Source organism: Lepidochelys kempii, chromosome 18, assembly GCF_965140265.1.
Source record: "Lepidochelys kempii isolate rLepKem1 chromosome 18, rLepKem1.hap2, whole genome shotgun sequence".
NCBI lineage: Eukaryota > Metazoa > Chordata > Testudines > Cheloniidae > Lepidochelys > Lepidochelys kempii.
Window position 1 is genome coordinate 18,309,770 of NC_133273.1, and position 26,751 is coordinate 18,336,520.

Consider the following 26,751-nt stretch of genomic DNA (forward strand, 5'->3'; position numbering starts at 1 on the left):
CAGCACCAAGCTGCTATTCCGGGCTTGTGTCCCCTTGCCTGCTTCGAGCAATGTCCATCAATCCTGATCTGCAGCATCCCCCACTAGTCCAGTCTGGGGACAACACATAACCACCTCATTGTTGTCCTGCTCTGCAGCATCCCCCGATATCCCAGTGCTTGGGCCTCTAATTAAGCTGCCTGGTTGATGCTTCGATGTAAAGAAGTGTCCAGCAAAGCCAGATGCACACATTTCCACGTGCAACCCAGCTCCAGTAGACAGGCATAAATAGCACTGCATTCAGTTCTGTCTGCACCAGCCAATGGCTCCTGCAAGCCTCATGAAGGTGTATCATTTATTTGCTACACTGCGTCCTCTTCTTAGGATGGGAGGTTAGGTGAATTCCCCACCCCACCTCGGTACTAACTAGATCTGATCACAGTATTGTAGATCTGTCACTGGAATTGGGAAAGGGATTCAATTATTCGGTGTCTTCCTGCGTGCTCCTCCCTCTGAATCAAACACACAAATAAGAAGGGCCTTTTCATGAAGAACGTGGCATTGGTGCTCTCATGCATCTCCCAAATTCCCACCACCAGGGTTCCCCTGCATTCTCCAAAGGACTGTCAGTGCGGGAAGAGACGCAGCTCCCATAGACAGCCAGGATCTGACAGTGCCAGCCCTCGTTGCTGACGGTACCACGTCACGGGAGCAGGAGTTAACACAGAATAGTTAAACCCCATAACACATTGGTCGGCTTGCAGAGACCAGCACAGGGCCAGGAGCACCCATGCTTTGTTCAATCAGTTCTAAAGCCAGAGATTCCCTCCCTTGCCCAGCTTAGTCATCAGGGCCACAGTGAGATCAGAAGTGAGCTCCTAGGAAGCAACAAACAAAGGGGTGATACCTTTGGGAGCACCAGTGTGCCTCAGATTTCTCCTTGCCACTGCGAGAGCAGCCCCTCCAAGAATCCTTCTCTGTGCTCTTACTCCCAAGAAGGCTGTGTAAATCACTACTGCCAGGAGGCAGAGTGGCCTAGGGGATAAGGCACTGAACTGGGAATCAGGAGACCTGGGTTCTATTTCCTGTGAATGACCTGCTGCGACTAGTCATTTCCTGACGTGGTGCCTCAGTTTCCCTTCACCCACCTTTATTTATTTAGATTGTAAGTTTGTCACGTAGAGTGCAAAGGGGTCCAAATCTTGGTCAGGCAAGAGGCTATGGTATTTGGTTAGGCTAGGTAATGGCTCTATGAAACTTACGCCCCCAACTTCCTTAGAAGCTTCAGAGAAACAGAACTGACGCTAACTGCTGTGTCACTGGGAGACAAGCACATACCACTCTGCACGGATGCGCTGGGGGTGAAGCTTTACATTTTACCCCCCAAAATGCCGAGCAAACTGTAGCCCAATATCGTACAGACTTGCCACCCTCCATTTAAATGGCACAGCAGCACATCAGCTCAGTGCACAAGCTCTTTGGGGCAGGGACCATCTGTTGGATCTATGTCTGTACAGCACCTGGCACGATGGGGTCCTGGTGCAAGGACGGGACTCCCAGGTGCTACCACAACACAAAGAATGGTAATCAAACCCCCCTGGGAAGGGATGGGTACAGGGAATTAATGCATTGGCCTCGCAGATCCTGGTAGAGTAACCGTGCCAACGTCCTTGTGCCCAGTCACCAAACCACTACATGGTTTGCTATATAAGGCTTCCCAAGAGGGGGCTACCCTCCTGCAGAGTAATTGCAGAGCATACAGCTGGTCAGGACATTGGGCCGTGTGTGGTGAAAGCTAACTGAAGACAGTGCTACTCGTCCTTCACTTCACGAGCATCCAATGCTATGTTTGCTTGAAATAAATGGTCTACTGGATCCAGTCATGGAGAAAAGCTCCTCAGCGTTCTTAGAGCCAAAATGCACACAGCCCGGAGCCATTCAGAGTCCATGCACGCTCTGCAGCAATCCCTTTGGCAGTCGCCTCATTTCCTAGAGCAACGCTGACAAACTATGAAAGAAATCTAAATATTAGAAGACAGACATTCAACATTTGAGTCAACTATTTATCCACAGACTCATGACAAACTTGGCTGATACATGTCAACGTTTCCAGAAATGCAGGGAGCTTAGGAATGAGACCAAAAGGGATAGACGTATTTCTCCACATAGCAGCTTTGAAGATACAAACCAAGCTGTTAAATTGCCAGCAACATTCAGGGCTAACGTGATCTGCCATCCAGCATTCAGAGCTATGAGATACAGGCTTTAGCCCGTTCACGTCTTATTTCCTATTCAATTTCGCGGTCTTAAAAATAGACATGTTCATCTCTGGATTTCAAGCTAATGGGAGGTTTTACAATCTGTAGCCAATGTCAAGAACGAAGAGCTGGCAATAATGCTATTATTAATTATTATTATTAAGAAGCACTAGGCAGCTGCACATCTTCAGAGCACCTTGCAAACACTGAACCTGTAATGGCTGTATTGATTTTTGTGAAACTGACCAAGCTAGTTCACCTTGATGTAAAGTTTACGCATTTAAAAAGAAGAGGCACGGTCCAGTGCTGGGTTTAGTTAACAGGTTTGTGGAACTCAGACGTTACGTCACAGGTGTCAATGCAAGAGCCTAGACAGACGGATTGTTTAGACAGGGACTAAATACAGGAGTAGGAGCCATTAACTCCAGAGTTCCAATCCCTGATCTCACACCACCTCCTCCCTTTGTGGCCTCAGGTGAGTCACTAACCATTCTGCCTCAGTTTCCCCATGTGTCAAGCAGGGATAATTCCCACCTACCGCCTCATGAGGATGTTGGGAGGATTCATTAACCTTTGAACAGTGCTATGAAGGTGGAAATTACTCTAGGTGCTGTGCGTTATTCCCTAGCGAGACTATTTGAGTTGCTGCCGACCTCTGCTATGCCTGTGCAAGAGACTCACCTTCTTTAGTCTTCTTGTGTTCCCCTCGCTCTTTCTGCAGGGATCGTTCAAGCCGGGATCTGTGCTCATACACAACTAGGGACGCGAAGAGAAAGGGAAAGCATGACATAAACCAGCCAAACAATTATGCATTCCCCTGCATTTGCTCCCCATAGCCACGGAGTACAAGTGTGTATCCTGAGCGTCCCCTGCAGTGGGACAGAGCATCATGCAGAGAGGGGGAGTGGACTTGAGCCAACAGGTCTTTCCTCCTTCTAACTCCCCCTTCCTATTTCATGACTAGGAGACAACAGGCCCTGACTTTCTGGACAATTAGCCCACGGTGGCTCAGGTGTACCAACAAGGCCCCCGCCCTGCGCTGCACAGCCAACCTTGGCTCCCGTGTAAATTACACTTCAGAACAAAGAAGAAGGGCCAAATGGAGCAAAAACCGGGCTCAATGCTCCATTTAGTGCTGGGACTGCATCACGGTGGAGTTACTAACCCACTGGGGGGCCAAAGCTGGTTATGCATCAGCAGCTCTGTAGGGTTAAACAGCCCATGGCGAACCAGCTCGGTACAGATTGCTGAGTCACATCTCTGGCTAAGGGCAGTTCTTATTGATGGGGCTGCTCAGCACGGCTGCACTCCCGCAGGCAGGGAAGGAGAAAGGATTTATGGAGCCTCTGCTCACAGAGACAGGTGCAAGCACTTTTTCAAGAAGGCACAGAACTGGAAAGATGTTCCTGGGGCACGAGAACAGCCTCTAATTGAGTCTTTGTCCCCTGGTTGTTTCTATTGTTCTTCATGGGAAGGGAGGGATGGAGCAGGAATTCATCCTGAAGCCTGAAAGAGACAATCCCTACAATACAAGATTCTCTCACACACTCCCAAAAGGCCCCAAGATCAGCACTATCCAAGGGCCTGGGAGACTTCTGTGCAGAGGCAGAGGGAGTTGATGTTGCACTAACAACAACGTCCTAGGGGGCTACGGAAGGTTATTACACTTTGCCCTTGAGTAGCCCTGCGAGCCCAGGATTTCAGATCACCTTATGGAGGTGGCTAAGTTTTGCCATCCCCGTTTTACAGAGGGGAAGGCGGAAGCACAAAGAGCGGAAGCAACTGGCGCGAGGCCACAGGGCAAGTCAGTGGGCGAATCAGGGAAGAGAAAGACGCTGGTTTCCTTCTCTAACCACCTGGGAGGGCTACGCTTCCATATTTGGGACAGCGAGAGACTCAAACCTGCCCAACCCTCCACTCAAATGCTCACGGCCATTGCCTTAAAAATAAGGGCTTAGCGAGGACAAGTTCACGAGACTTACCCGAACCGCTGAGAAAGCCTTTAAAACACTGAACCCCTGGATGTCAGTGCAGGACATGGGCCATTGTGGAGGATAAAGCTTAAGGGGAAGGCTACAGACAGACAAGTGTAACAACCGCCCTGCGATGCACAGCCAAGCTTGGCTCCCGTGTAAATTACACGCAGGAGCCATTCTGACATGCTGTAGAAACAAAGGAGGCTGGCTGCAGAGTACTGTACATCTCCGGAGATAATTCTGCCAGGAGGGCCTGCATGCTGGGGAAATGCCAGGAAGACAGAAAATCCTTCCCAAGAGGACTGAGCTTAGAAGCAGTTCGCAGAGGGGGGTCCACAGTCTCCCTCGAGAAAAGCCCAGAGCGAGTGGCAAACCAGACAGACAGCCAGACTAGTCCCTATTTCACCAGGGCTGAGGTTTTGGCATTGGTCGCATTTCACTTCACAATGCAAGTGAGACCTTTGAAATTTGCCGTTAAAACAGAAGAGAGAGAGAGAGAACCCGACCCAGTACACAGTGGCCAATACCCTGGTGGTTATAGCACTCACCCGGGATGTGGGAGATCCAGGTTCTGCTCCGAATCAGGGAGAGCAGAGACTTGAGCTGAACCACTGGGCTCCTGGCTATTCCGTGTGTCTCTCCCTTCCCCCAAAATTCCACCCTGGACTTGAGAAAATTTCATCAAAATTGATACATTTCCACGGAATGTTTCTATTGTGACGAATTGGCATTTTCCAACACAAATGTTTCATCAAAAGGTTCCTGACCAGCTCTACCGAAAATGACCTCTTCTCCTGGGAGCATCATATCCCCCACTGTGGGCCCCTACAGGAGGTATGGGCTACTGCAGGGGTGGGCAAACTTTTTGGCCTGAGGGCCACATTGGGGAATAGAAATTGCATGGTGGGCCTGAATGCTCACAAAATTGGGGTTGGGGAGGGGGTGCGGGCTCTGGGGTGAGGCTGGGGATGAGAGGTTTGGAGTGTAGGAGGGTGCTCCATGCTGGGATTGAGGGGTTTGGGGAGCAGGAGGGGGATCAGGGCTGGGGCAGGGGGTTGGGGCATGGGGAGAGGCTCAGGGGTGCAGGCTCCAAGTGGCACTTACCTCAAGCGGCTCCCGGAAGCAGTGGCATGTCCCTTCTCCGGCTCCTATGCGTGGAGCGGCCCCTGATCCTTAGAGCGGGGCCATGCGGCTGCTTCCAGGAGCCACATGGTGCAGCCCCCGACCCAGCACCTCGTCTGGAGCACCGGAGTGGGGCAAGCCCCAGACCTCGCTCCCCAGCGGGAGCTCACAGACTGGCTTAAAACAGCTCAGGCCATAGTTTGCCCACCCCTGGGCTACTGGCTAGGCAACACTTTCCCTTTCTCAAAGCTCTTCTCCTATAGGCTGAGAGCACCGAGCCTCCCCCACGGCTGATCCCGTGCTGCTGCTTCTTTGCTGCATGGAGAATTGGGGACTTGGAAATGGCTGTCGCACTGGGGAGGCCAGAGTGGAACAAACCTAATGCTACTTTGAGAAGCACATCTAGATTCTGAGGAGCCAGATCCCTAGCCAGTGTAGATCAATGTTGCTCCATTGAAGTCAAAAGAGCTACACTGATTTACGCCAGCTGAGGATTTGGCCCTAAAAAAAAAAATCAAGCTGGTATGGCTTTGATTCAAATGCACCACAAACAACCGTTATACACACCCCATTGCTCACCCCTTCCAGTGAGGAGAATCAGGAGTCTCCCTCTAATATTGAGAAGCTCGCAGCGGTTTTTTATTGGGGTTAGAAAGGGATTCCTTCTCCTTTAAAGCAGGATTATATTTAAAGGAGCTATACAATCCTTCTATTCTTCTGATGGGACCCGTAACCAAGTCCCACTCTGTAATAAGTTACCAAGGCCACTCTTCAGTTCACAGAATGCTTCAGTTCACACCTTACACACACACACACCCCTTCTGCCCCTGTCAACCCGAACCATCCCAAGGAGCTTTTCAAGCTAGACAGGGATCATGCCACCCAGCACTGAAACGCAGCCAGCAATTCAGCAAACCATGTAACCCTCCCCAGACACACAGAGCGTGGCAATCCGAACGGGCGTCAAGTGGAACAATATGTGCGTCAAGCATGGTTAGGGTCAGAAAAGGGGGACTATACAAAGTAATAGCATTCACTGATTTGATTTACTCAAGTCAATTTCACTCACTCACTGCTACTCCAAACCAATTTCAGTTGTTTTTCTGGAAGAGTCAAAGGGAAGGAGTACGGAGGACACAACAGTAAGAGCCGGGACTCCGGGGTACTAGTCCCAGCTCTGTCACAGTCCTGCTGTCTGAGCCAAGCCAGTCTCTTAACCCAACTCCGCCTTACTTTGCCGTAAAGCGCTTCCCTGCCTCCCAGACCCAGTGCCTGCAGAAGTCTCTCTTTATACCTGGCTGATGCTGTGCAGACACATTTATAGGGTCTCTTGTTCAGCTGATATGAGGCAAAACACGGTGGACGAATTTTAACATACCAGAGAACAAGCACTAGGGTGCCGTGTCACAACATGGAGGACCCATTCTCCCAGAGTTCACTACTTCATTGGTGCAACTCATCCTCACTTAGACCTGGCTCTAAGACACTGTAGAAGCAACAGCAGCAGATTTGGGTGGCGCATATGTATGTATTTTAAATCCACACAGAATGCAAATGTTGTTCTTAGTGCTAGAGACACTTTGGGTCGGACAGGATTGTCCACGTATTTGAGGAAGAAAGAAAAAAAATTTAAAAAAAAATATCAGACAGTGATTTTTAAAAGGAGGTTCCACGGATCACCAGCTAGCATGTGAGCCCAGGGCTCACCATAGGGCTGGTGCATGCAGTTACCTGAGAAGCTCAACTGTATTTCTCTGCAAGAAGCTTCCAGCAAAAAACCACAAGGCTGCTGTTTATGAATCCCATCCCCTGTACCGCTGAATGGGAAGGGACCACATTCCAGCCCATTGTTTACCAGCCCACAAGGGGATATAAAAGGCGATGGAACTTTTTAAAAAACCACCACAGCTTGACAGGTTCTTTTAAGCTGCTCCAATCCTGGGAGTAAACATCCCCAGAATTTAGGCTCTGTTCCAGCATGTTGTGCTGGCTCCAAGACCCAGCCATTCTGAGCTGCTCCACCCTAACCTAGCAACTTGAATTGTCTTTATCTTCCAAGAACTTGCAGGTTGTGTGCGCCAGATAAAGGGACGGCTGAATTACCCCCTTGCTTGGGGCCATTAGCCTTTTTTATTTTTATTTTTTAGAAGACCAGTGAACAAAATATCCAGTAGGTTTTTGCACTTAGGCTAGTGAACTTTCCATGGCAGTCTTACCAGACGATCAGGCATTTTGGGGCTATTCCATTTATAAAATATACTGGACCAGGTAAGGTTGCATTAACAGTGCTCTTTTGTGATCACAAACCCAGACCTAAAGTTTATTGGTGTTGAAGGCATTCGTATACCTCCAGCCAGTGTGGCCTGGCAGGCCATCAGATACGAGGCCTTTGTAAAATCATGTCATTGTCACAACCATCTTGCTGCTGCTTCACTCTTTGCACATTTCTGGTCTGAACGAATATTTCATCTCCATTGGATGAAGTGAGCTGTAGCTCACAAAAGTTTATGCTCAGATAAATTGGTTAGTCTGTAAGGTGCCACAAGGACTCCTTTTCTTGTTGCGAATACAGACTAACACGGCTGCTCCTCTGAAACCTGAATCTTAACACTTGTTCTACGGTAGCATGTAGAGGTTCCACCTACTATCAGGGCCACTTGCAGTTTCTACTGGATACAGGCATCTTCACTTCCTGTCCTAGACTGTTGCGTAGTGCTGCCGTGCACCATTTGAACAATTGCTTTGTTCTACCCCAGAGACGAATGTGTGTCTAAGAATCACTTAGCTCACTAAGGGGCACATCCTTGGCTGGTATAACTTTTAATAACCCTTCTGATTTAGCTATGACATTTACACCAACTCAGTGTCTATCTCCATTTGTTTAAACTTGTGAAGGATCCTTCAGAATGACAGCCAATCAATGAATTATGGAAAACGCTTCGAGAATTCAAGAAAGAAAGATAATCTTCCTATAGAATTTGCAGACGGATTTATCAAATTCTGAAGCAGAAGGAGAATTTTCCATTTAATTCTGTTAGATGGTTTAAGAAGTTCTCTACAATGGATATTAACTCCATAGAAGAGGCATTTGAGGATGTGGAGAAGATTTCTCCGCACTGAGCCCTTTCAGTTCTAGGTCACGCTTGAGGGTGACCCATTGGCCAAGCGAGGTTTCAAAGTCAGAGATTTGCCTCCGGGGAACCAATGAGCTGGTGCCAGTAATAAAACAAGAGCCAGAGTGTACCAGAGGGAGCAGCCCGCTGTACAAGCAAGGCCCCACCCTGCCAGTGAGTTTGCAGAAAGGCTGCTGGCAGCTCTGTCCCTGGGTACCCTGGAGAGCATTCCCGCTTTCAGGGATGGTGAAATGTGCACTATGGTATTAGAGGATTAGTTGCTCTGTTTGACAGACACTCCAGGACAGCCATGGCTTTCTGAAGGATGCTATGTATGGAGTATATACGTCACATGCTATTTGTCAGCCAGTCAATGGTACAGAGTCCCCGAGACCCTGAAGCACCCTTTGTGCACATGGACTGTGGTGACAAAGAGCCCTTCACAATCATAATCACAGTCACTGTTGCATCCCTTCTAAGCAAAATATCTCTGCACTCTAGGGTTGCCACCTGTCCAGTTTTTAGCTTCTGTGTCTGGGTGCCATTTTGGGTTGCCAGGTGCTCGGTTTTCGAAAAGGGGACCTGGCAACCCTAAATAGCACCCAAACCAAAAGTCCAGTTACCGTGGGGCAGTGCTAGGTCATTAACCCATGGCAGCCCCTGCTCAGCCGGGGCCACCTCCTACGTGAAGGCAGGCTCCTTGAGACGACCCAGCGAGTGATGGGGGTAGAGCCTTCTGGGAAGAGGCGGGGCAGGGTGGGGCCTCAGGGGTTCGGTTACCAGCAATTAGAAAGGTGTCCCTAGCCTCTGTTTGCCAGAAGCTGGGAATGGGCGACAGGGGATGGATCACTTGATAATTGCCCTGTTCTGTTCATTCCCTCTGGGGCACCTGGCATTAGCCACTGTCGGAAGACAGGATACTGGGCTAGATGGACCTTTGGTCTGACCCAGTGTAGCCGTTCTTATGTGCCAACCCTACTGCACTCTGACCTCACATAATCGCGTCAGAACATGGCAGGTGCTGGAGGTTATCCACAGAGGGTCATGTAATTCTGCCACTAGTGAAAAAGAAAAACAATCCCCTTCCCTCCAATAAATTGGCCATAGAGGTATCTACTATGATTCCTCATAAAATATAGCTCTGAGGACATCACTGGACAGCATTTCAACAGAGGAATCCGTTCCTCAAAGGGAGTGAAGGTCTCACTTCAAAGCAGGTGAAGCAAAGAGGTTGAATTAACATGCAGCTCCAGTTATCTTAAATCCAACAGGTATCATCCCCAAAAGGAGAAGCAGTGGGATAAGAAGAGAGCTGGGCCTTTTGCAAGGGCTTTTTGGTTGAGGAGCTGGCTCAAAAGCCGAAAGGGAGGTTTTGTAATATGGACGTGAAATCCCATATAGTGGGTTTTGCAAGTGTTCTGGGGTCCTTCAAACAGGTGTTTGGAGACCCCAAATGTTCATAAACAAAAACAAATGACTGCAGTTGTGTCTGTGACGAGTGGGCAAATGGTTTCTATTTCTTCCCATCCTCATCTCCATCGTATTGTCTCCCCATCATGGAATGAAACATGGGACTAGATGACTCACTAGTGGGACAGAGCCCTCCCCCTGCTCTCCCCTAAGTCACAGCATCCAGTCTGGGCCAGGTGAATAGCGATCAAATTAAAGGGAGCAGGTTTTGCGCACAAATAGCCTGGAGTTGCCAGTTCTGGAGGGGGTCAACCACACGTTATGTCCTCGGGCAAACACTGAGGAAGTTTGTTAACGTACAGTCACTCCGTACAGCTGGGCTGCAGTAACATGCCGAAGTGCTAAGAGATTTCTTTGTAAAGTGACGGCGGAAAAGGGAGCTGGATGAGACTTGGGAGCAGGAGCAGCCCAACTGAGGCGCAGAAAGGATCAATCGGCTCCCTCCCACTGCCACTCACCCCTCACTGCCCCGGGAAACAGACAGCACAGCACCCGGTAGCTTGTGACCATCCAAGCCCAAGCCACGGCTCCTCGAAGGAAAAGCCGCCCAAACAGAGCAGCAGTCGCAGTGTTCAGGTGGTCCAAGTCATCAGTTTAACCTAGTAAAAGAGACTTCGATCTCTACCTGCATTTAGCTGGAAAGAGTTTCAGCTCCTAAGAACATCTGTCTAGTGAGTGATTTCATGTCGGCAACGAAGTCTTTAAAGGCTCTGTCGATCCTCCCCCAACCCGCCTTATATCGATGAATAAGATCAAACGCTCGTGGCAATTAGGTTTGATGGAACATTAAAGGGCAGGATGGGAAACCAAAAGCGCAGTCTTAAAAACTCTGTTAGCAATAACGGCAAGTTCATAACAGCAAAGGGCAAATCCTGGGTGGGCGTCTCAGCAGCACTCAGCACCGGCCCAATTCTGCTCCCGCTGGAGCGAACAGGACTTTTGCACGGCAACGGGAGCAAAGGTAGGCCAATGCTGAACATTTCTGAGAACCCTCGAGGAATGGCCAAGGGAGAGAGACTGGAGGGGAAATCGAGGGTGTGACAGTAGACCCCTGGCCAGAGACATGCTCGGAACTAGAGCTAGTGGGAAAAGGATCGCCAAAACCTGATTTCGACAGAAAAGGCTGTTTTCATCACAGTCTGCTCTAAACCATTTTAAAATAGGGTTGATTTGGACAACAATTCTTGTGGGGGAAAAACACTCCTAGAAAGGAAGGTACAGCATGACAAAAGAGGGTGAGAGAGCCATGCAAGTGTGCCCAGAGGCAGAAGGAACCGGGTGGCGGGAAGTATTTCCTGTCCAGAAGACAAGCCATGCTGCTCAATCAATCTTCTATGGGCCCACTGTATCCCAAGTGGGATTGTCTTAAAAATGAGGCTCAAGAGTGCGGACTTGAGCCTTGCATTGCACAAGCTTCTACTGACCGACAGCAGCACCGACTGCTGCTCCAATCCTCAGTCCCCTCCCACTGAAGAGGACAGGCCGCACCATCGGGGTTTTGGGCATGACCAGGGAAACCAAGTTTATTTGAACTTTTGGCCCAAGATAGGATTTGAACTGAGGATTCCAGTGGAAACAGGCCAGCGCACAGACACCGCATTTGATTGGATATCCAGGGCTTACTTCAGGGCTATGAGAATTTGCAACCCTACCAGATCTCTAAGGCTAAGCAAGGCCAGGCCAATAATTGGATTGGGAGGACGCTACGGAAATCCTGGGTGCAGCACAAAGTGGGTGTCGGTGAATTGACAGGACGAACTCTGCGTGGGCACCAAACCGGCATGGCGTTGGGGGAGCACTGCACATCTAGAGGTAAAATGTTCCAGCCAGGTGTGATCAGTAAAGACTTTTCACAACAGGTGGGGGCTAGCTTTTGCGGTCTGAGTGATTCCAATTTGACCTTCTACCTTAAAAAAAAAGCAAGCAGCCACCCTCTGTACTTTTAATTGAGACTATTCCCAACTGATCATGCAGCTATTGCATTCAACACCACAGGCGGCTGCATTTAAGTAGCAGGGGAAAAGATCCCTAGATGCATTATTATTTCTACAGAGACCCCAATTTGTAAAATGCTTTGGAACATTCAAGGTGCGACGAGTTGCTATGTATGCACAATAAGCAAATCACTGTTGCATTAAAAGTGCCCAGATTTTGGATACAAACTAGTTCTCTTTCCAGGTTCTTATACGTTGCCCTGTGCTGTAGCATCAGCAAACAAGCTGCTTGGGCTGGAGGTTTGCAAAGGGGATGCTCCTCAGTGGTTTGAGCATTGGCCTGCTAAACCCAAGGTTGTGAGTTCAATCCTTGAGGGGGCCATTTACGGATCTGGGGCAAAAACTGGGGACTGGTCCTGCTTTGAGCAGGGGGTTGGACTAGATGACCTCCTGAGGTCCCTTCCAACTCTGATATTCTATGATTCTATCATGACGGAGGCCTGCTTTGGTGCCTCAGCTAGGAAGCCTGGGAGTTTGTTTTTCTTTGGCCAGCCAAATCACATGCTTCCTCTCTGTAGCAAGTCTGAAACAGCTCCCACCTGAGTCCACTGCAAGACTCAAGCTGCCCAGTGCCTCCCAGGTCAGCTGCTCTGAAACTGTGTCAGCCACACGCAGGAGACAGCCAGACGAATGCTTCCTCCCACCCACCCCCTCCCCGACCCACTAATTGGTCCTAAAGCAGACACAACCCACTGAGGATAAATGGGCCAGCCAGCTTGCTCTCCCATTACATGCACAAAAGAACATCTATGCTGTGCACTGCGGTAACCCGGAGGGAAAGCGAAGGATTGTTTTGTGTATCAGCCACATGACAGATAAAGTGCCAGAGAAACCTCCTGATGGATGATGATTTTAATCCAGTTTGAAATCTGAAAGCTCCCCAAGAGCTCTCCCTGGTTTGCTGATACCTCCTGCTTCCAGAAAGGAGACTTGTCCAGGCTGGGGCATGGTGCTGGGCTGTGACTGGGTGGCAGAGGGGATAAAACAGCTGCTTCCAAAGAAAATCCTTTCACAGCTGGGTCCTTTTGCACACACACGACCATCCCTCACTGAAACCTTGCAACACATTACACGGGCCGCAGCCAAAATCCCCAGATGTCTATAATCAATCTTGAAAGGCTGTCACATCATCATCTGCTTGATCACTCGGCAGCAGGCAAAAACAATTACTGCCCTCCCCCGCCTCCTCCAAAAGCCTCCCATACACACGGCATGCTCAGTGCCAGGATCCCATGGATGCAGGACGCGTGGCAGCAGGGACTCCGAATCAGAGGAAATGCTAGGAATGCTTTGACGGTGTCTAAAATATTATTGTGCAGCCACCCAATTGCGCTAAGCTTCAAACTAGGGTTACGTACACGTCTGTGTATGCTATTTTATACACCCACAGGGGAGTGTACATACGCACACACACGGCTCTATTATACGGACATGAGCTTAACCTACAATTCGGAAGTCCTGAAATCAAGACTGGAGGCCTTTCTAAAAGATGTGCTCGAGCACAACCAGGAGTTAGGGACTCGAAGCAGAAATCACTGAGTGAAATTCGCTGATCTTCATTAGACCAGACATCAGACCAGATGATCACATGGTCCCTTCTATTAACCTGGCCCTTTTGTAGCACCTACAGTGTAATGCATACAGATTCGCAACATCCTCAAGGGGGAGGTAAGTCACGTCTCAGTTCTGTCTACACAACAGCAGCACGGCTACAGTGCTGCAGCTGGGCCCCCGTAACCCCTGTAGCGACAGAAGGAGTTTTTTTTAAATCGAGGTAGGTAATCCTGCTCTCCGAGAGGCAGCACCTAGGTCAACTGAAGAATCCCTCCATTCCCCTAGCCAGATCTCCATGGGGGGTGGGGGTGGGGGGTCAACCTAACTACAGTGCTCAGGACAACATTTAACACTTAATCTCTCTGTACCTCAATTCCCCTGCTATGTAATAGGAATAATAATTCTCTCTTTGGCCATCTGGTCTATTTAGACTGTAAGCTCTTTAGGGCAGGGACTGTCTCTTATTCCGTGCATTACAATGCCCAGCACAATAGGGACCTGGTCTCGGCTGGTGCATCGAGATTCTACTAAAAATAAAGGCATTGTCCATTCTGCCAGGATGCTGTCAGGTCTATTGTGGCCTAGAATCTAAGCCAACTCTGAGAACAAGGGAAATGCTTGGTTCTTTTTTAAATCGTTCCCCTGCAGGTTTTATAACCCGTGAACTAGGCTTCCAAGGGAGGCTGTGGAATCCCCGTCATTGGAGATTTTCAAGAACAGGTTGGACAAACCCCTGTCAGGGATGGTCTAGGTTTATTTGGTCCTGCCTCAGTGCAGGGGAGCTGGAGTTGATGACTTCTCAAGGTCCCTTCCAGCCTGACATTTCTATGATTCTTTATCTGGTGGTTTTTTTTTTAAAGCCCCAGCTCCTGGATTCAGATGATTAGGTGAGAATCTCAGCTCATTTTTAAAGTTCCTAGCTCTCATGGTTACAGGGAAAAACTTGAAAGCATGACCAGAGTGCAACCTCAAGGTTCAGAAACCCAAAGACAAAGAAAAACAGCATAAAACTTGTCATGATTGTCAAGCCAATCCTGTAGTTTTTTGGGCCCGGCTCCTGATGTTTGAACACTTGGGATTGTCAGTACTGGGATCAGGAGGGGTTAAAGTTCTCAGTCACAGCTGCTTGATTGTCAGTTTGGTTCCTGAAAAAACTGTACATTTGAAGGGGAAGGGGGAGGAGAGAGAGTGATCCTTTCAGGTTTCAGAGTAACAGCCGTGTTAGTCTGTATTCGCAAAAAGAAAAGGAGTACTTGTGGCACCTTAGAGACTAACCAATTTATTTGAGCATGAGCTTTCGTGAGCTACAGCTCACTTCATCGGATGCATGCCGTGGAAACTGCAGCAGACTTTATTTATACACAGAGAATATGAAAAAATACCTCCTCCCACCCCACTGTCCTGCTGGTAATAGCTTATCTAAAGTGATCATCAGGTGGGCCATTTCCAGCACAAATCCAGGTTTTCTCACCCTCCACCCCCCCACACAAATTCACTCTCCTGCTGGTGATAGCCCATCCAAAGTGACAACTCTTTACACAATGTGCATGATAATAAAGTTGGGCCATTTCCTGCACAAATCCAGGTTCTCTCACCCCCTCACCCCCCTCCCAAAAACCACACACACAAACTCACTATCCTGCCGGTAATAGCTCATCCAAAGTGACCATTCTCCCTACAATGTGCATAATTAAGGTGGGCCATTTCCAGCACAAATCCAGGTTTTCTCACATCCCCTTTCAGTTTTCAACAGGCTCTTCATAAAACTCAGGCCAGGAACTGCTGTTTAACTTTCCATCCTGAGGACCTGAAATCATCCTTCAACGCAGGCCCCCCTCTGTTGGAGTGGCTCAGCCAGCCGGAACACGAGCACAGCACTCGCAAGTCTTCAATGACAACTATATTTTTAGAAGCACTTATCCAGCCATTTGCTCAGCGAGAGGTCACCCTGGGGGTTTTCCCTGCCCTGCTCGCTCCAAGCCAAAGTCAGCACACAGACACATATGAAGGAGCTTCAGTCAATGACACTCTGTCATCTGAAGGTCAGCCACCTTCCAGAGGCCCTCTCTGCACTAGCCTTCTTTGTAAGTTTCTCATTTGCCACAAGGAGCTCCCAGTCTAAATTAAGCCGGGACACAGCCAGGGATGGTGGTAACTCTCTGGTGGCGTGGGAGATTGGACATGGTGTTCCAGCAGTAAGAAGGTGTGGCTGCTTTGGCTAGCAACGAAGATGCCTGGAAGACTGGCAAGAAATGGCACTGTTGGTTTTTAGGATCCCTTTGATTCACACTTTCACACTGAAGTTCATTACATTTGCATGAGCAGCCATGCGGGAGGAGGAAATTTCCCCTCTGGGTACTTTGCATGAGAGCATTTCAGTCAACGGCACTAGTTTCCAAGAACACTGATAGTTTCAAGACATAAGCAAGGGATCATCAAGATGCATTAACCCGAGAGGTCAATATTGGACACAGTCATTACAAACTCCTGCCACATGGGCTTGTTTATATGTAGGGCTTCTGTTTTTGGGGGTTATTCATTTCATCTTTGGGAGATTATTTTTTAGCAATTCTTGAGTTTTATGTAGATGTCCAGAATCGGGGGTTTTCGAGGCTCTCTCTTTGTATAGTCATGTAATATTATATACATTGCCCATTACAGTAGTATATACTGTAATGAGTAATCTCTCGTAATGATCCCTAGTACGCTTTAACATACTACTCTTTCAAACAGCACTACATTAAAGCGCACTAGAGTACCTCTAGTGCACACCAGCAAGGTCTACATGGACCAATTAATGCACATGTTTGTGCGCTTTAAAAATCACACCCCCGAAATCCATATTACTGCTCCATGTAAACAACCCCTTAGATACAAGTAAGTATTTCTACTGTTTATTGGATAAACACATTTTTAAATCAAGGGTATTTTATTAGTGTTTAACTGGTTAAAACCTAGAATCAGAAGCCCTCTTTATGTGTCACTTCAAAACCACCTCCTAACAGTGGGAACAGCTGCCAAGCCCAGACAAGACCAAACGCCCCCGACTCTGGTTAAATAACACGGTGCTGTTAAGAACTGCAGCAGAAAGAAGTGCATGGTGCACCATGCAAGGGAAGTTTCATGTCAAAAGAGATACTTGCATGTGTTCTGCAATACACAAGTGTTCACTCAGCCACATCCTTTGTGCAGCATAGGTCTGCTCTGACAGCCCCATAAAGGTATGAGGTGCTACTATCTCCATGATGCAAATGGGGAAACTGAGGCATGGAGCAGCTATATGTAATGACAAACTTGAACCGAAACCCAGATCCGAAAATCCTAATCCGCACTTCACAAATTAGGGCCATCTCTAGGCAATGACAAGCTCCAGATCACACAGGAACTCTGTGGCAGAGCCAAACACAACCCCCTATCTCCTGACTCCCGGGGCCAGGTACATTAAAAGCGAGGTAAGCCTTCCCTGCAGCCAATGAGAAGGACAAAACGTTGCCTTCCATACCACCTTTCACACAAAGCTATCAGAACCTTGTAAACTTGGATTAAGTTTTGCACAAACCGGGAAGTAAGTCCTGTACTGAAGGATCACTTCACCCATCTCTGAGGTGGAATACAGCAGCTGTTTAACAGAGCAGAGCAGTTTTACATAGCAGCCTAGGGCAGGAAGTGAAGAACTCTGTAGCCAGTTGAAATTACAGCAGGGTATTTAAGGAGGTCGGAGTGTAATTAACAGAGCTGGAGTTTAGCCAGAATTGCAGGGCTAAAGCAGTGTCACATGCTGCCAAGCAAACTAAAATACAAAGCCCTGAGCTTCTGAAAAGAATGGACTTGAACAAAAATTAAATGAGAGCTAATTTTCCTAATCATTTCCTGCCATTACACACATTCCCCTGAGCAGGAGGATTTGCTTAGAAATACTAACATACGTGAACTGTGTTGATGGGGACAGGTCTGAGCTCCCTCACACCTTCCTGACTCTGCTGTTAACCTTGGTGTATCTTTTCCTATGACAAGTTGTTTCATGTCCTCAGCTACCTGGTGACACAAATCGCTTTGTCCTTAATAAAAATCTACAATTTCAGACTTCAAATGTTATGGGATGGCCTGGTTAAGGCCATATCCTACTGACCTCTACTGGAAGGAATCAGGAATTCAGCTGTGTGTCCTATGCCCTACAGCATGAACAGCTAATGGAGATTCTATGTTAAAGTTTGGGATAAGAAGCCAGTGGCTTTGGAGCAGAAGCACCAGGGCTCTCGCACAGCTTTGGCAGAAAAGTTCCAAGGGCAGCATAGCGAATTTCCAAGGTAGCCCTGGATTTGTTACAATAATCAGGCGTGGCTCTTGCTTTGCTAGGATGAGCAAGTGAGTGCAGCAATTGCGACGGCAGGATTCTGAACAGATCTCTCAGAACTGCAAACTACAGGCAGTTTCACAGCACGCAAAGTCCCACACCAACTTCAGTGTAGTACTTTGCCCTGTGCTCCTTTCCCTCCCTCCCCCCATGCTAAGCACCCAGGTAGCTTCTCTCTCTGCCGCGCTCTCCTCTACAGAGATCAATTGAGTCCCCCTGCCAGATTGCTTCAGTCACGTCACAACCTACTGCCGCCATCTCTGGCGTAGCAAACCCCCACCTCTCAAAACACCAAACTGCAGCTGCTTTCAAGAAATCACACATAGAAGGGGGGTGTGGGGGGGCGGGGGCAGCAGATTACAACCCAGAATGAGAGCCAGCATTACCATGCAGCTCCTTCTAATCACAAGTGGTGGCAAAGGCAACAAAGCACATGACGGATGCCCAGTGGCGGGGGTAGGAGTATTAAAGTCTTCTTGTCACCCATGTTTGATGGTGGCTCTTTAAGAGATGGAGAATTCTTCCGGCCCAGAAGTCTGTTTAATGCGTGAGTGTATGTGCCAGGCCGCGGGGCAGAGGTCAGGGAGAACCGGATGGGGCTGTAAGTACATCCTTTCCATCCCCCAGTTCCAATGCACTAATAGCACCATTTGCTAATAAAATACCTGAAATAAGGTCACACCTGTCTCAGTCTCTACAGTCAATACGGCCATTGGCCAAGAGCATCTAAAACCTTCTAACACCCACACACAACCCTCTTCCCTGACCCTGTGAGGAAAGAGTAGAGGCAAAAGGGAGGCATTTTTAAAGCCACTTGCCACAAAATTTCAGGGCTCTGCATTAGTCTGGGGTGGGGGAAATGTGGAGCCTCAGCGGGAATGAGATCTTAGGCAGGGCACACCAGGCTGCAACCTGACAGAACTTAGGAAGCCCACACACTTAGGAAGCCCACCTCGCTTCCTTTCACATGTCTGATACAAGCAGCAAGAGTTCAGAGCCCGCCCATTTTATTCCAAAGCGATTTCAGCAGCTGCTTGGCTCCTGTTTGACAGCAGAGCAAGGGAAGATACATTTGCTGTGCCAACAAGAGGACATAACCTGGGCCACGTGTCATTGGCTCCAGGGCAGCCCCGCAAGGAGAACAGGCTCACTTCCTCCCCTCCCTTTCCTTTCCCCTGGCAATAATTTGTGGCCTGTCGCTCCACTTGAAAACTTTATTTACAGGAGAGCCAGAAGCGTTGGCCACTTGCTATGCTAGCTGTGAAGGGAACAGGAAGTACCTGAGAGATGGGAAGAACTATGTAGAGTGCTGGGTGAACATTACCTGCTTCAGCCTCCTGTGAAACACTGTCTCCATTTTACCCAGAGAGACGAGGGAAACTGAGGCATAGAGTGGGTAAAGCGACATGCTCGAAGTCTTAGAGCAAGACAGCTGCAGAGCTGGGTACAGCCCCCAGGAGCCCTGCACCCACTCCCCGGCTTTAAGCACCAGACCAGAGATGCTGGTGGAGGTATGGGAAGACAGCATGAGATATACAGAAAGATGTGCAAACTACCAATGTACCTGAAGGTACCTATGAACAGTGCTGACAGCTTTGCAGCTGCCAGCCTGTTCTGCCTCTCTTGCCAACAAAATTTGAATCAAACTTTCATCTTTCTTAAAATAACTGGACAAAATGTTCCCAAAATATGAAGGGTTTCTATGGCAATGCCTGTATTTGCTAGCCGTAAGGTGGAAAGCGACCAGGCGACTTGCTACCCGTTCACGCATCCAAACAAAAACTTTCTCTGAGTGGAATAACATTATGAACCTGACTTCCGTATCTTCCTCTGTACTGCTCCCAGAACCAGGTCCCAGAGATCAGTGGTCTCAACTTATTCTTTTAACATCCACCCCACCCCGATGGTGAGCATCAGCAGAAATAGCGTGGACTGAATATCTAAACCGCTGATCCTTCTATCTGGACCCAGCAGTCTCTGATCAGAGGTCCGTGTGGGAGGCCTCTGGTGGGGCGGTGCCAGAGGCATCACCTGTTGCTGCCTTAATGCCACAAGTGATTAGCAGGAAAAACGGAAGCGAACTGTAAGTAGTGAACACATACACAGCACGCCACAGATTTACATTTTGCTACACCCCTGTGAGGCAGGTGAAAAGTCACTCTACCCATTTTACAGATGGGAACACAGAGTCCCCATTGCAAGAAGAGCACGTGCTGAGTTGAATGCCAAGTTCTGCACAGCACATGCACACTGGCACCTGCGGGCATGCAATGCAGCACGCACACACTTTGGAGGATTTGACCCAGAAAAGAAAATGCCTTGAGCAGGATTATGCTGAAGCAATGGCAGGGATAGAACCAGTAGACCTTCTTAGCAATGCAGGCTACCATCCATAAGATATAATTTTATATCTGATGGAGGTCATAATTGTTCTGAGCCTGAGGAACAATCTTGTCTTTACATGCCGGAAACTAGTTATTATTTATTACTAGAAATATGTTTAAGTGATTCTCTTGTCCTTGAGATACCAGAATCAGAGTGGCGTGTAGCCATATGAAATGTGTTCTGTGGGCCTTCATTCCATAGCTGAGTCCACCCTACAGATGCAGAGCTCTTGGCTCCAGAGAATTGGACTCCAAGGAATAAATCCCTTTACTTAAATCTAACAAAGATACAAACAGGCTCAGGACCTTGGGATAATGCTGGTGTTAATACTGGGAGCTCTAGTTTTAGCAAAGAGACAAGAAGTCTAGAATGCACAGTCCAGAAAAAGAAGAGAGTTCAGAACAAGAACATGTATCTTCCATCCTGCCCTTCTGGGAAATCTCTCCAAGAGCTAAAATTAAATATTCCCAAGTTTGGAGATTTTGTCTGAAGGGAAGGGGGGGCGATTTTTTAAAAAAAGTTTACTGCTATACTGCCAGTATAAGTGGGTGGTCCTTCTGGAAAAATTAGAGAGAGAGATACAGCCCCACAAAAGCGGTTTCCCATTGGATTCCAGGAATGAGCCCTGCATAGTCAATTCCCCCTCAGCATGCCTCATTGCTGTGGCATTATATTGGCATCCATCCACAACAAAACAGAGAGGCAGGAGCACTACAAGACCTGCAGATCAATTTTCTCACTGAATTGAGCGGGTTTCTCTGCTCAAAACAGCTGTACCGGATGTTATGATCACTTAAAAAAACCTTCCCTCCCACAATTTGGTATCCTGGCACCTAACTTCCCTCACCCAGAGGAGCTGGGTCTGATTCTGCCGAGCGAAATAAGCGTTAATTGATATAATTAAAAACTAAAGTCACATAAATGCTTGTGCTAATGAGCCAAAGGAAACGACCAGGGCATAAACCCGGGAAGATCAGAAGTAACGGAACTCAACAATGAAACCCAGGCACAGGGGACCCCTGGCGCTCTCCGCAGCGAGAGACGGAGACGCGTAGCAAGCCTATTGCCAGGCAGGGAGGTTAAAGAAGGAGCCGCACGGGAAGCGGGGGAGAGGGGGCTCAAGAGGGGCGCGGGTCACTCACCTTGGAGCTGGGCGGACAGGGCTTCCTGCTGCTGCCTGTATTTCAGAGCCAGGGCTTCGGCGCCCTTCGCCTTCTGCTGCAAGTGGCCGTACATGAAAACCCCGGAGCCCAAACACGCCACCGCCACCAGGCAGAAGCCCGTTTGCAGGAGCCCCTTTTGCCTCCGCGAGCACATGCCGGTGCCCATGACCAGCCCGGAGCCGAGCGGCCCCGCCGCTGCGCCGCCTCCCTGCTCCCCCTAGAGCAGCCGCCGGGCGCCGCGGCGCCAGGCTCCCCGCCAGCGGCACATCCCCGAAGTTCTCCCCTTCCCCAGCCCCTTGCTGGGCGAGGCTGCTTCTCTCCCGCCCGCCCCGAGAGCGGGGCGCAAGGGCCCGACGCCTCAGCGCCCGCAGGCGAGGGGGGCCGACACGCCGCCAAAGTGCCCGGGGAGGCGCCCGCGCGAGCCTGGTCCCGGGGAAGGGGCCGGCGGCGGCGGCTGGGGGCGGCTGGAGCGAGGGGCGGGAAGCAGCCGCGGGGAAGGGGGCCGTGGGAAAGTTTTGCTTCCCATGTGCTGCAAAAAAAAAAAAGAAAAAAAAAATAGGAAGAATCCGAACTCGGCGCGATGGAGGCGTCTTGGCCCTGCGGCCCCCCCCCTCCTCCTCCTCCTCCCCCCCCCTTTCCTGCGGGAGTCTCCCGACTTTCCGGCCCTTGCCTCCTCGCCCCCCCCCGGCCTCAAACTTGCAACAATTTCAAAGAGGAAGCCACAGCCCCCGGCCGGGGGCTCCGGGGGGGGGACTGACAGGAAAATTGACCAATGCACCCGAGCGGCTGCCGCAGAGAGTCCGCCCTCTTAGGAGGCGCTGGAGGACCCGCGGGGGGGGTGGGGGGCGTGATTTGGGGAGGAGCTGAGCTGGGCCGGGGGAGCAAAGCGTGGGGCGGCGGGACCCAGGAAGGATCGAAGAGGAGGGGCCGGGGGGGGGGGAGGCTGCAGCAGCAGCATAGGGGGGCTTGGGGCTGTTTTGAGGAGGAAGAGGTTGGATGGATGTAAGCGTGCAGGGGGTATTGCCGGGAAGGGGGAGCAGGCAGGGCTGTAGCGTGGGGATGGGGTGTTGCTGGGAAGGGGGCAGGCAGGGCCGTAGCGTGGGGATGGGGTGTTGCCGGGAAGGGGGAGCAGGCAGGGCTGTAGCGTGGGGATGGGGTGTTGCTGGGAAGGGGGCAGGCAGGGCCGTAGCGTGGGGATGGGGTGTTGCTGGGAAGGGGGAGCAGGCAGGGCCGTAGCGTGGGGATGGGGTGTTGCTGGGAAGGGGGCAGGCAGGGCCGTAGCGTGGGGATGGGGTGTTGCCGGGAAGGGGGAGCAGGCAGGGCCGTAGCGTGGGGATGGGGTGTTGCCGGGAAGGGGGAGCAGGCAGGGCCGTAGCGTGGGGATGGGGTGTTGCTGGGAAGGGGGCAGGCAGGGCCGTAGCGTGGGGATGGGGTGTTGCTGGGAAGGGGGCAGGCAGGGCCGTAGCGTGGGGATGGGGTGTTGCCGGGAAGGGGGAGCAGGCAGGGCTGTAGCGTGGGGATGGGGTGTTGCCGGGAAGGGGGAGCAGGCAGGGCCGTAGCGTGGGGATGGGGTGTTGCCGGGAAGGGGGAGCAGGCAGGGCTGTAGCGTGGGGATGGGGTGTTGCCGGGAAGGGGGAGCAGGCAGGGCTGTAGCGTGGGGATGGGGTATTGGTGAGAAGGGGGAGCAGGCAGGGCTGTAGCGTGGGGATGGGGTGTTGCCGGGAAGGGGGAGCAGGCAGGGCTGTAGCGTGGGGATGGGGTGTTGCCGGGAAGGGGGAGCAGGCAGGGCTGTAGCGTGGGGATGGGGTGTTGCCGGGAAGGGGGAGCAGGCAGGGCTGTAGCGTGGGGATGGGGTGTTGCCGGGAAGGGGGAGCAGGCAGGGCTGTAGCGTGGGGATGGGGTGTTGCCGGGAAGGGGGAGCAGGCAGGGCTGTAGCGTGGGGATGGGGTGTTGCTGGGAAGGGGGCAGGCAGGGCTGTAGCGTGGGGATGGGGTGTTGCTGGGAAGGGGGCAGGCAGGGCTGTAGCGTGGGGATGGGGTGTTGCTGGGAAGGGGGCAGGCAGGGCTGTAGCGTGGGGATGGGGTGTTGCCGGGAAGGGGGAGCAGGCAGGGCTGTAGCGTGGGGATGGGGTGTTGCTGGGAAGGGGGCAGGCAGGGCTGTAGCGTGGGGAAAATGTGGGGTGGGCGTGGGAGAAGTGTGCACATGGATGCACTTGGCTAATGGTCCAAACTAGCCCAGCTTAGAATAGGGATCCTGCAGGGCCCAGGCCTATGGGCTGGAGGCAGCTCTGGGGATAATGTATCTGGGCTGCAGGAGAAGCTGAGACTGCGACCATGCGGCTGCAGAGACGGTGAGGGGCTGGGGATGGAGCATCTGGTCTGAGGGAGTAACAAGGACGGGGTGGAAGTGGTGCTGGGGAGAAGCCAGAGGCACTGTCCGCAGCAGGGGGTTGGCTCTGCCTCTTGCTCCTCTCCCCGCACCCCAGAGACAACCAAGCTGCCCAGCTGCAGGTCGATAGGCCGAAGGGGCGGTGCCAGGGGCATTAACGGCAGGACGCGAGGGCCGGCGGACAGGATCGATAAGTCACTGTTGTTATGAGGAAGCATATTTATATCTGGGCTGTTTTTTTCCAAGCTCCAGCAGCCCCCGAAGATGGAGGGCTTGGCGTTGGCCCAGTGTCTGGGGACGATGCGTGCCTGTGGCTCCCCAGTTAATGGACCAGGGGATGCTCAGTGTCCCATTAGTATTGTAAAGGAAGCAGGGGAGAATTTTGTCATGCTCTGCAGCTTCTGCCTGTTGTGGAGATAGCTGAGAGTTAAACATTCATCAGGTCACATTTACTCTCAAACTGACATTTTTGTGGTGTTGTTTTTTTCAATACAAGTTTCTCTGTCACTTCAGGCCCCTAGAAATCCAATGGAAACAGGCTGATGGACTGCTGCTCCCCCCGCCCCCCTCCCAATGGAGCCGTGGTGGGCTAGTGCAGGAGAGCCTGACGCTGCAGCAGACAAGAAACAACCAATTTATGGAATTGTTTCTGTTTTCTGAGCTAAGATGGGTAAAGGGAAATGGGGGTTTTTTCTAATGAGTTTTGCTGGAGTAAGAACTCCAACATTTGGGTTTCTCGCTCACAAAGTATCACTAACTAGTAGAAGTTTTATTGGGCCTTCTGCTTGCTTCCTGTGACCTGCAGTCAGGCCATCGATTGTCATAGAGGGCAATTCTGATCTGGTAGCATTTGACCCCCACTTGTGTGGATGCACATAACTGCATAAGGTACGGGGCGATTGAGGATGCAATATGGGACTGCATCACTGTACAAGCATACTTGGGTGCTCCTCTTTCTTCATGTGCCTCCTTTCCCCTCCCCCCTTTAAAACCCTCCCACAATGCTGAATGACCCTTCTCCCTTCAATCAAACATCTGTTCAAAAACGTGTGGATACTTTTTTTTCTTATCTTATTCTTGCTTTTCCATTCACCCCCTCTTGGACTTCTGGTTCTGACCTTGGTCCAGAAGGTACCAAAATACCACTAGAGAGTCCTTTAGGGTAGTTGTAGCCTAAACAGCAAATAATCCACCTACAGGAACATCCCGATGACTTTAAGGAAGCGAGGGTTAGTGAGGTTTCCATCTCAAATCTGTAGACCTAAGAGGTTTGGAAAGATTACGTTGCTGTAGCAGTCCAGCTCTTTCATTCAGAAAGCCACTTCACAAGAGAGAGATTTTTCCATCAACCCATCTCTCCCAGTCCCCTGCCATGTGATGTTGCCCTTAGGGTGACCAGATTTCCCGATTTTATAGGGACAGTCCTGATTTTTGGAGCTTTTTCTTATATAGGCACCTATTACCCCCCACCCCCAGTCCCGATTTTTCACACTTGCTGTCTGGTCACCCTAGCTGCAGTGGTTCATTCTGCAGACCACCAGGAAAGCGCCCGTGAGCCACCTTTTGAGCAGTGTCCCACAACAGCAGTGAGCACTGCTGAAATCCATAAACACAGCGTGTAGCCCTGGATGAGCCATACCCACCCCTGACAGATACCACAGGCAGCTTGGCTCTTTCTTACACTTTGTCAACGCTTGTCTTGGTGGGCCGAGAGTGTGAGGCAGAGGGGGAAGTAGGCACAGCAGATTAGTGGCCGTGCTGACAACATCTACATTTTACAGTATTCTGCCCTAGTGACTGAAACAGAACTGGGCTGGACAAAGTTTTCTTCCCCCCTGAAAATTTTCAAGATATCAACAAAATTATCCTACTACGAATTGGGAGGAAAAGTCAAAATCCTGACAATTTTCACAAACCAAAAATGCAGAAAAAAAATTAATTCAGGCCAGTTGAAAGGTTTCATTTTGAACAGTTTTGTTTCAGTTTTGACCATTTAATTTTTTTATTACTAAAATCATCTTAAATTTCAAAACAAAAAGTCATTTCAAACTGAAAAAATCGGATGTTTTCATTTTGGAAATGTTGAAACAAAACAATGACAATTTCAAAACTCTGTTACTAATCAAACCTTCTTATTGAGTTGAAAATGCATCAGAACCAACCCATTCATTCCCTCAAAAAGTTTAATTTTTGATGAATTGGAATCTTCTGATGAAAAAAACATTGAGTCAAAAAATTCCCTCGTTCTCATTTAGAATGCTGCAGTAATGATTGTAGGTATTGTTGCATTTTTCTCACTGACTCTTTCTATTTCTAGCATCTCTTGGGCACTTTTGATAAGTTAATGGCTCACTGGGCATGGATCCCAAAACCTTTCTCCTCGATGGGTCAATTAATGGGCTCTGCTCAAGAGTGGTTTAGTTAAAGAATTTCACAACAGTTGCTTTTAGCTGCATTTAATGTTCTTCTGATGTCAGCTGATAATCTTTGGAAGGGATCCCCACACAATACACACACCTGTGCACACAAACACACACACAAAGGTTTTATGTTGCATGTGCACTCCAAAATTTGCCGGCCCCAGTGCATGCTGGCTTCTTCCTCCACCTGCTTTCTCACACAGGTCAAAATGCTTTCGACTCCTAGACTCCAAGGCCGGAAGGGACCATCATGATCATCCAGTCTGACCTCCTGCACATCGCGGGCCCCAGAACCTCACCCACCTACTCCTGTAATAGACCCCTCACCTCTGGCTGAGTTACTGAAGTCCTCAACTGTTCTTTTAAAGACTTCAAGTTACACAGAATTCCACCATTTACTCTAGTTCAAACTAGCAAGTAACTCATGCCCCATGCTGCAGAGGAAAGTGAACCACCCCCCATGTCTCTGCCAATCTGAGCTGGAGGGAAATTCCTTCCCAGCCCTCAAATATGCCGATTGGTTAGACCCTGAGCTTGTGGGCAAGACCCACCAGCCAAACACCTGGGAAATAATT

General features: G+C 50.0%; 1 protein-coding gene across 4 annotated transcripts in view; it reads right to left on the reverse strand.

Moving 5' to 3' along the window:
- Positions 1–21,970, reverse strand: part of LOC140900196 (uncharacterized) — a 72,250-nt gene extending 50,280 nt beyond the window's left edge. For 3 of the 4 annotated variants that reach the window (XM_073317042.1, XM_073317041.1, XM_073317039.1), the window contains exons 1-2: positions 21,348–21,969; positions 2,919–2,993 (exon numbers count right to left, since the gene is read on the reverse strand). In XM_073317042.1, the coding sequence (XP_073173143.1) occupies positions 2,919–2,993; positions 21,348–21,534 (262 nt within the window). In that variant the 5' untranslated portion in view covers positions 21,535–21,969. Of the gene's footprint in view, positions 1–2,918; positions 2,994–21,347 lie in introns of all 4 variants that reach the window. The other variant, XM_073317040.1, reaches the window with a different exon arrangement.
- Positions 21,971–26,751: the final 4,781 nt, after the last annotated feature.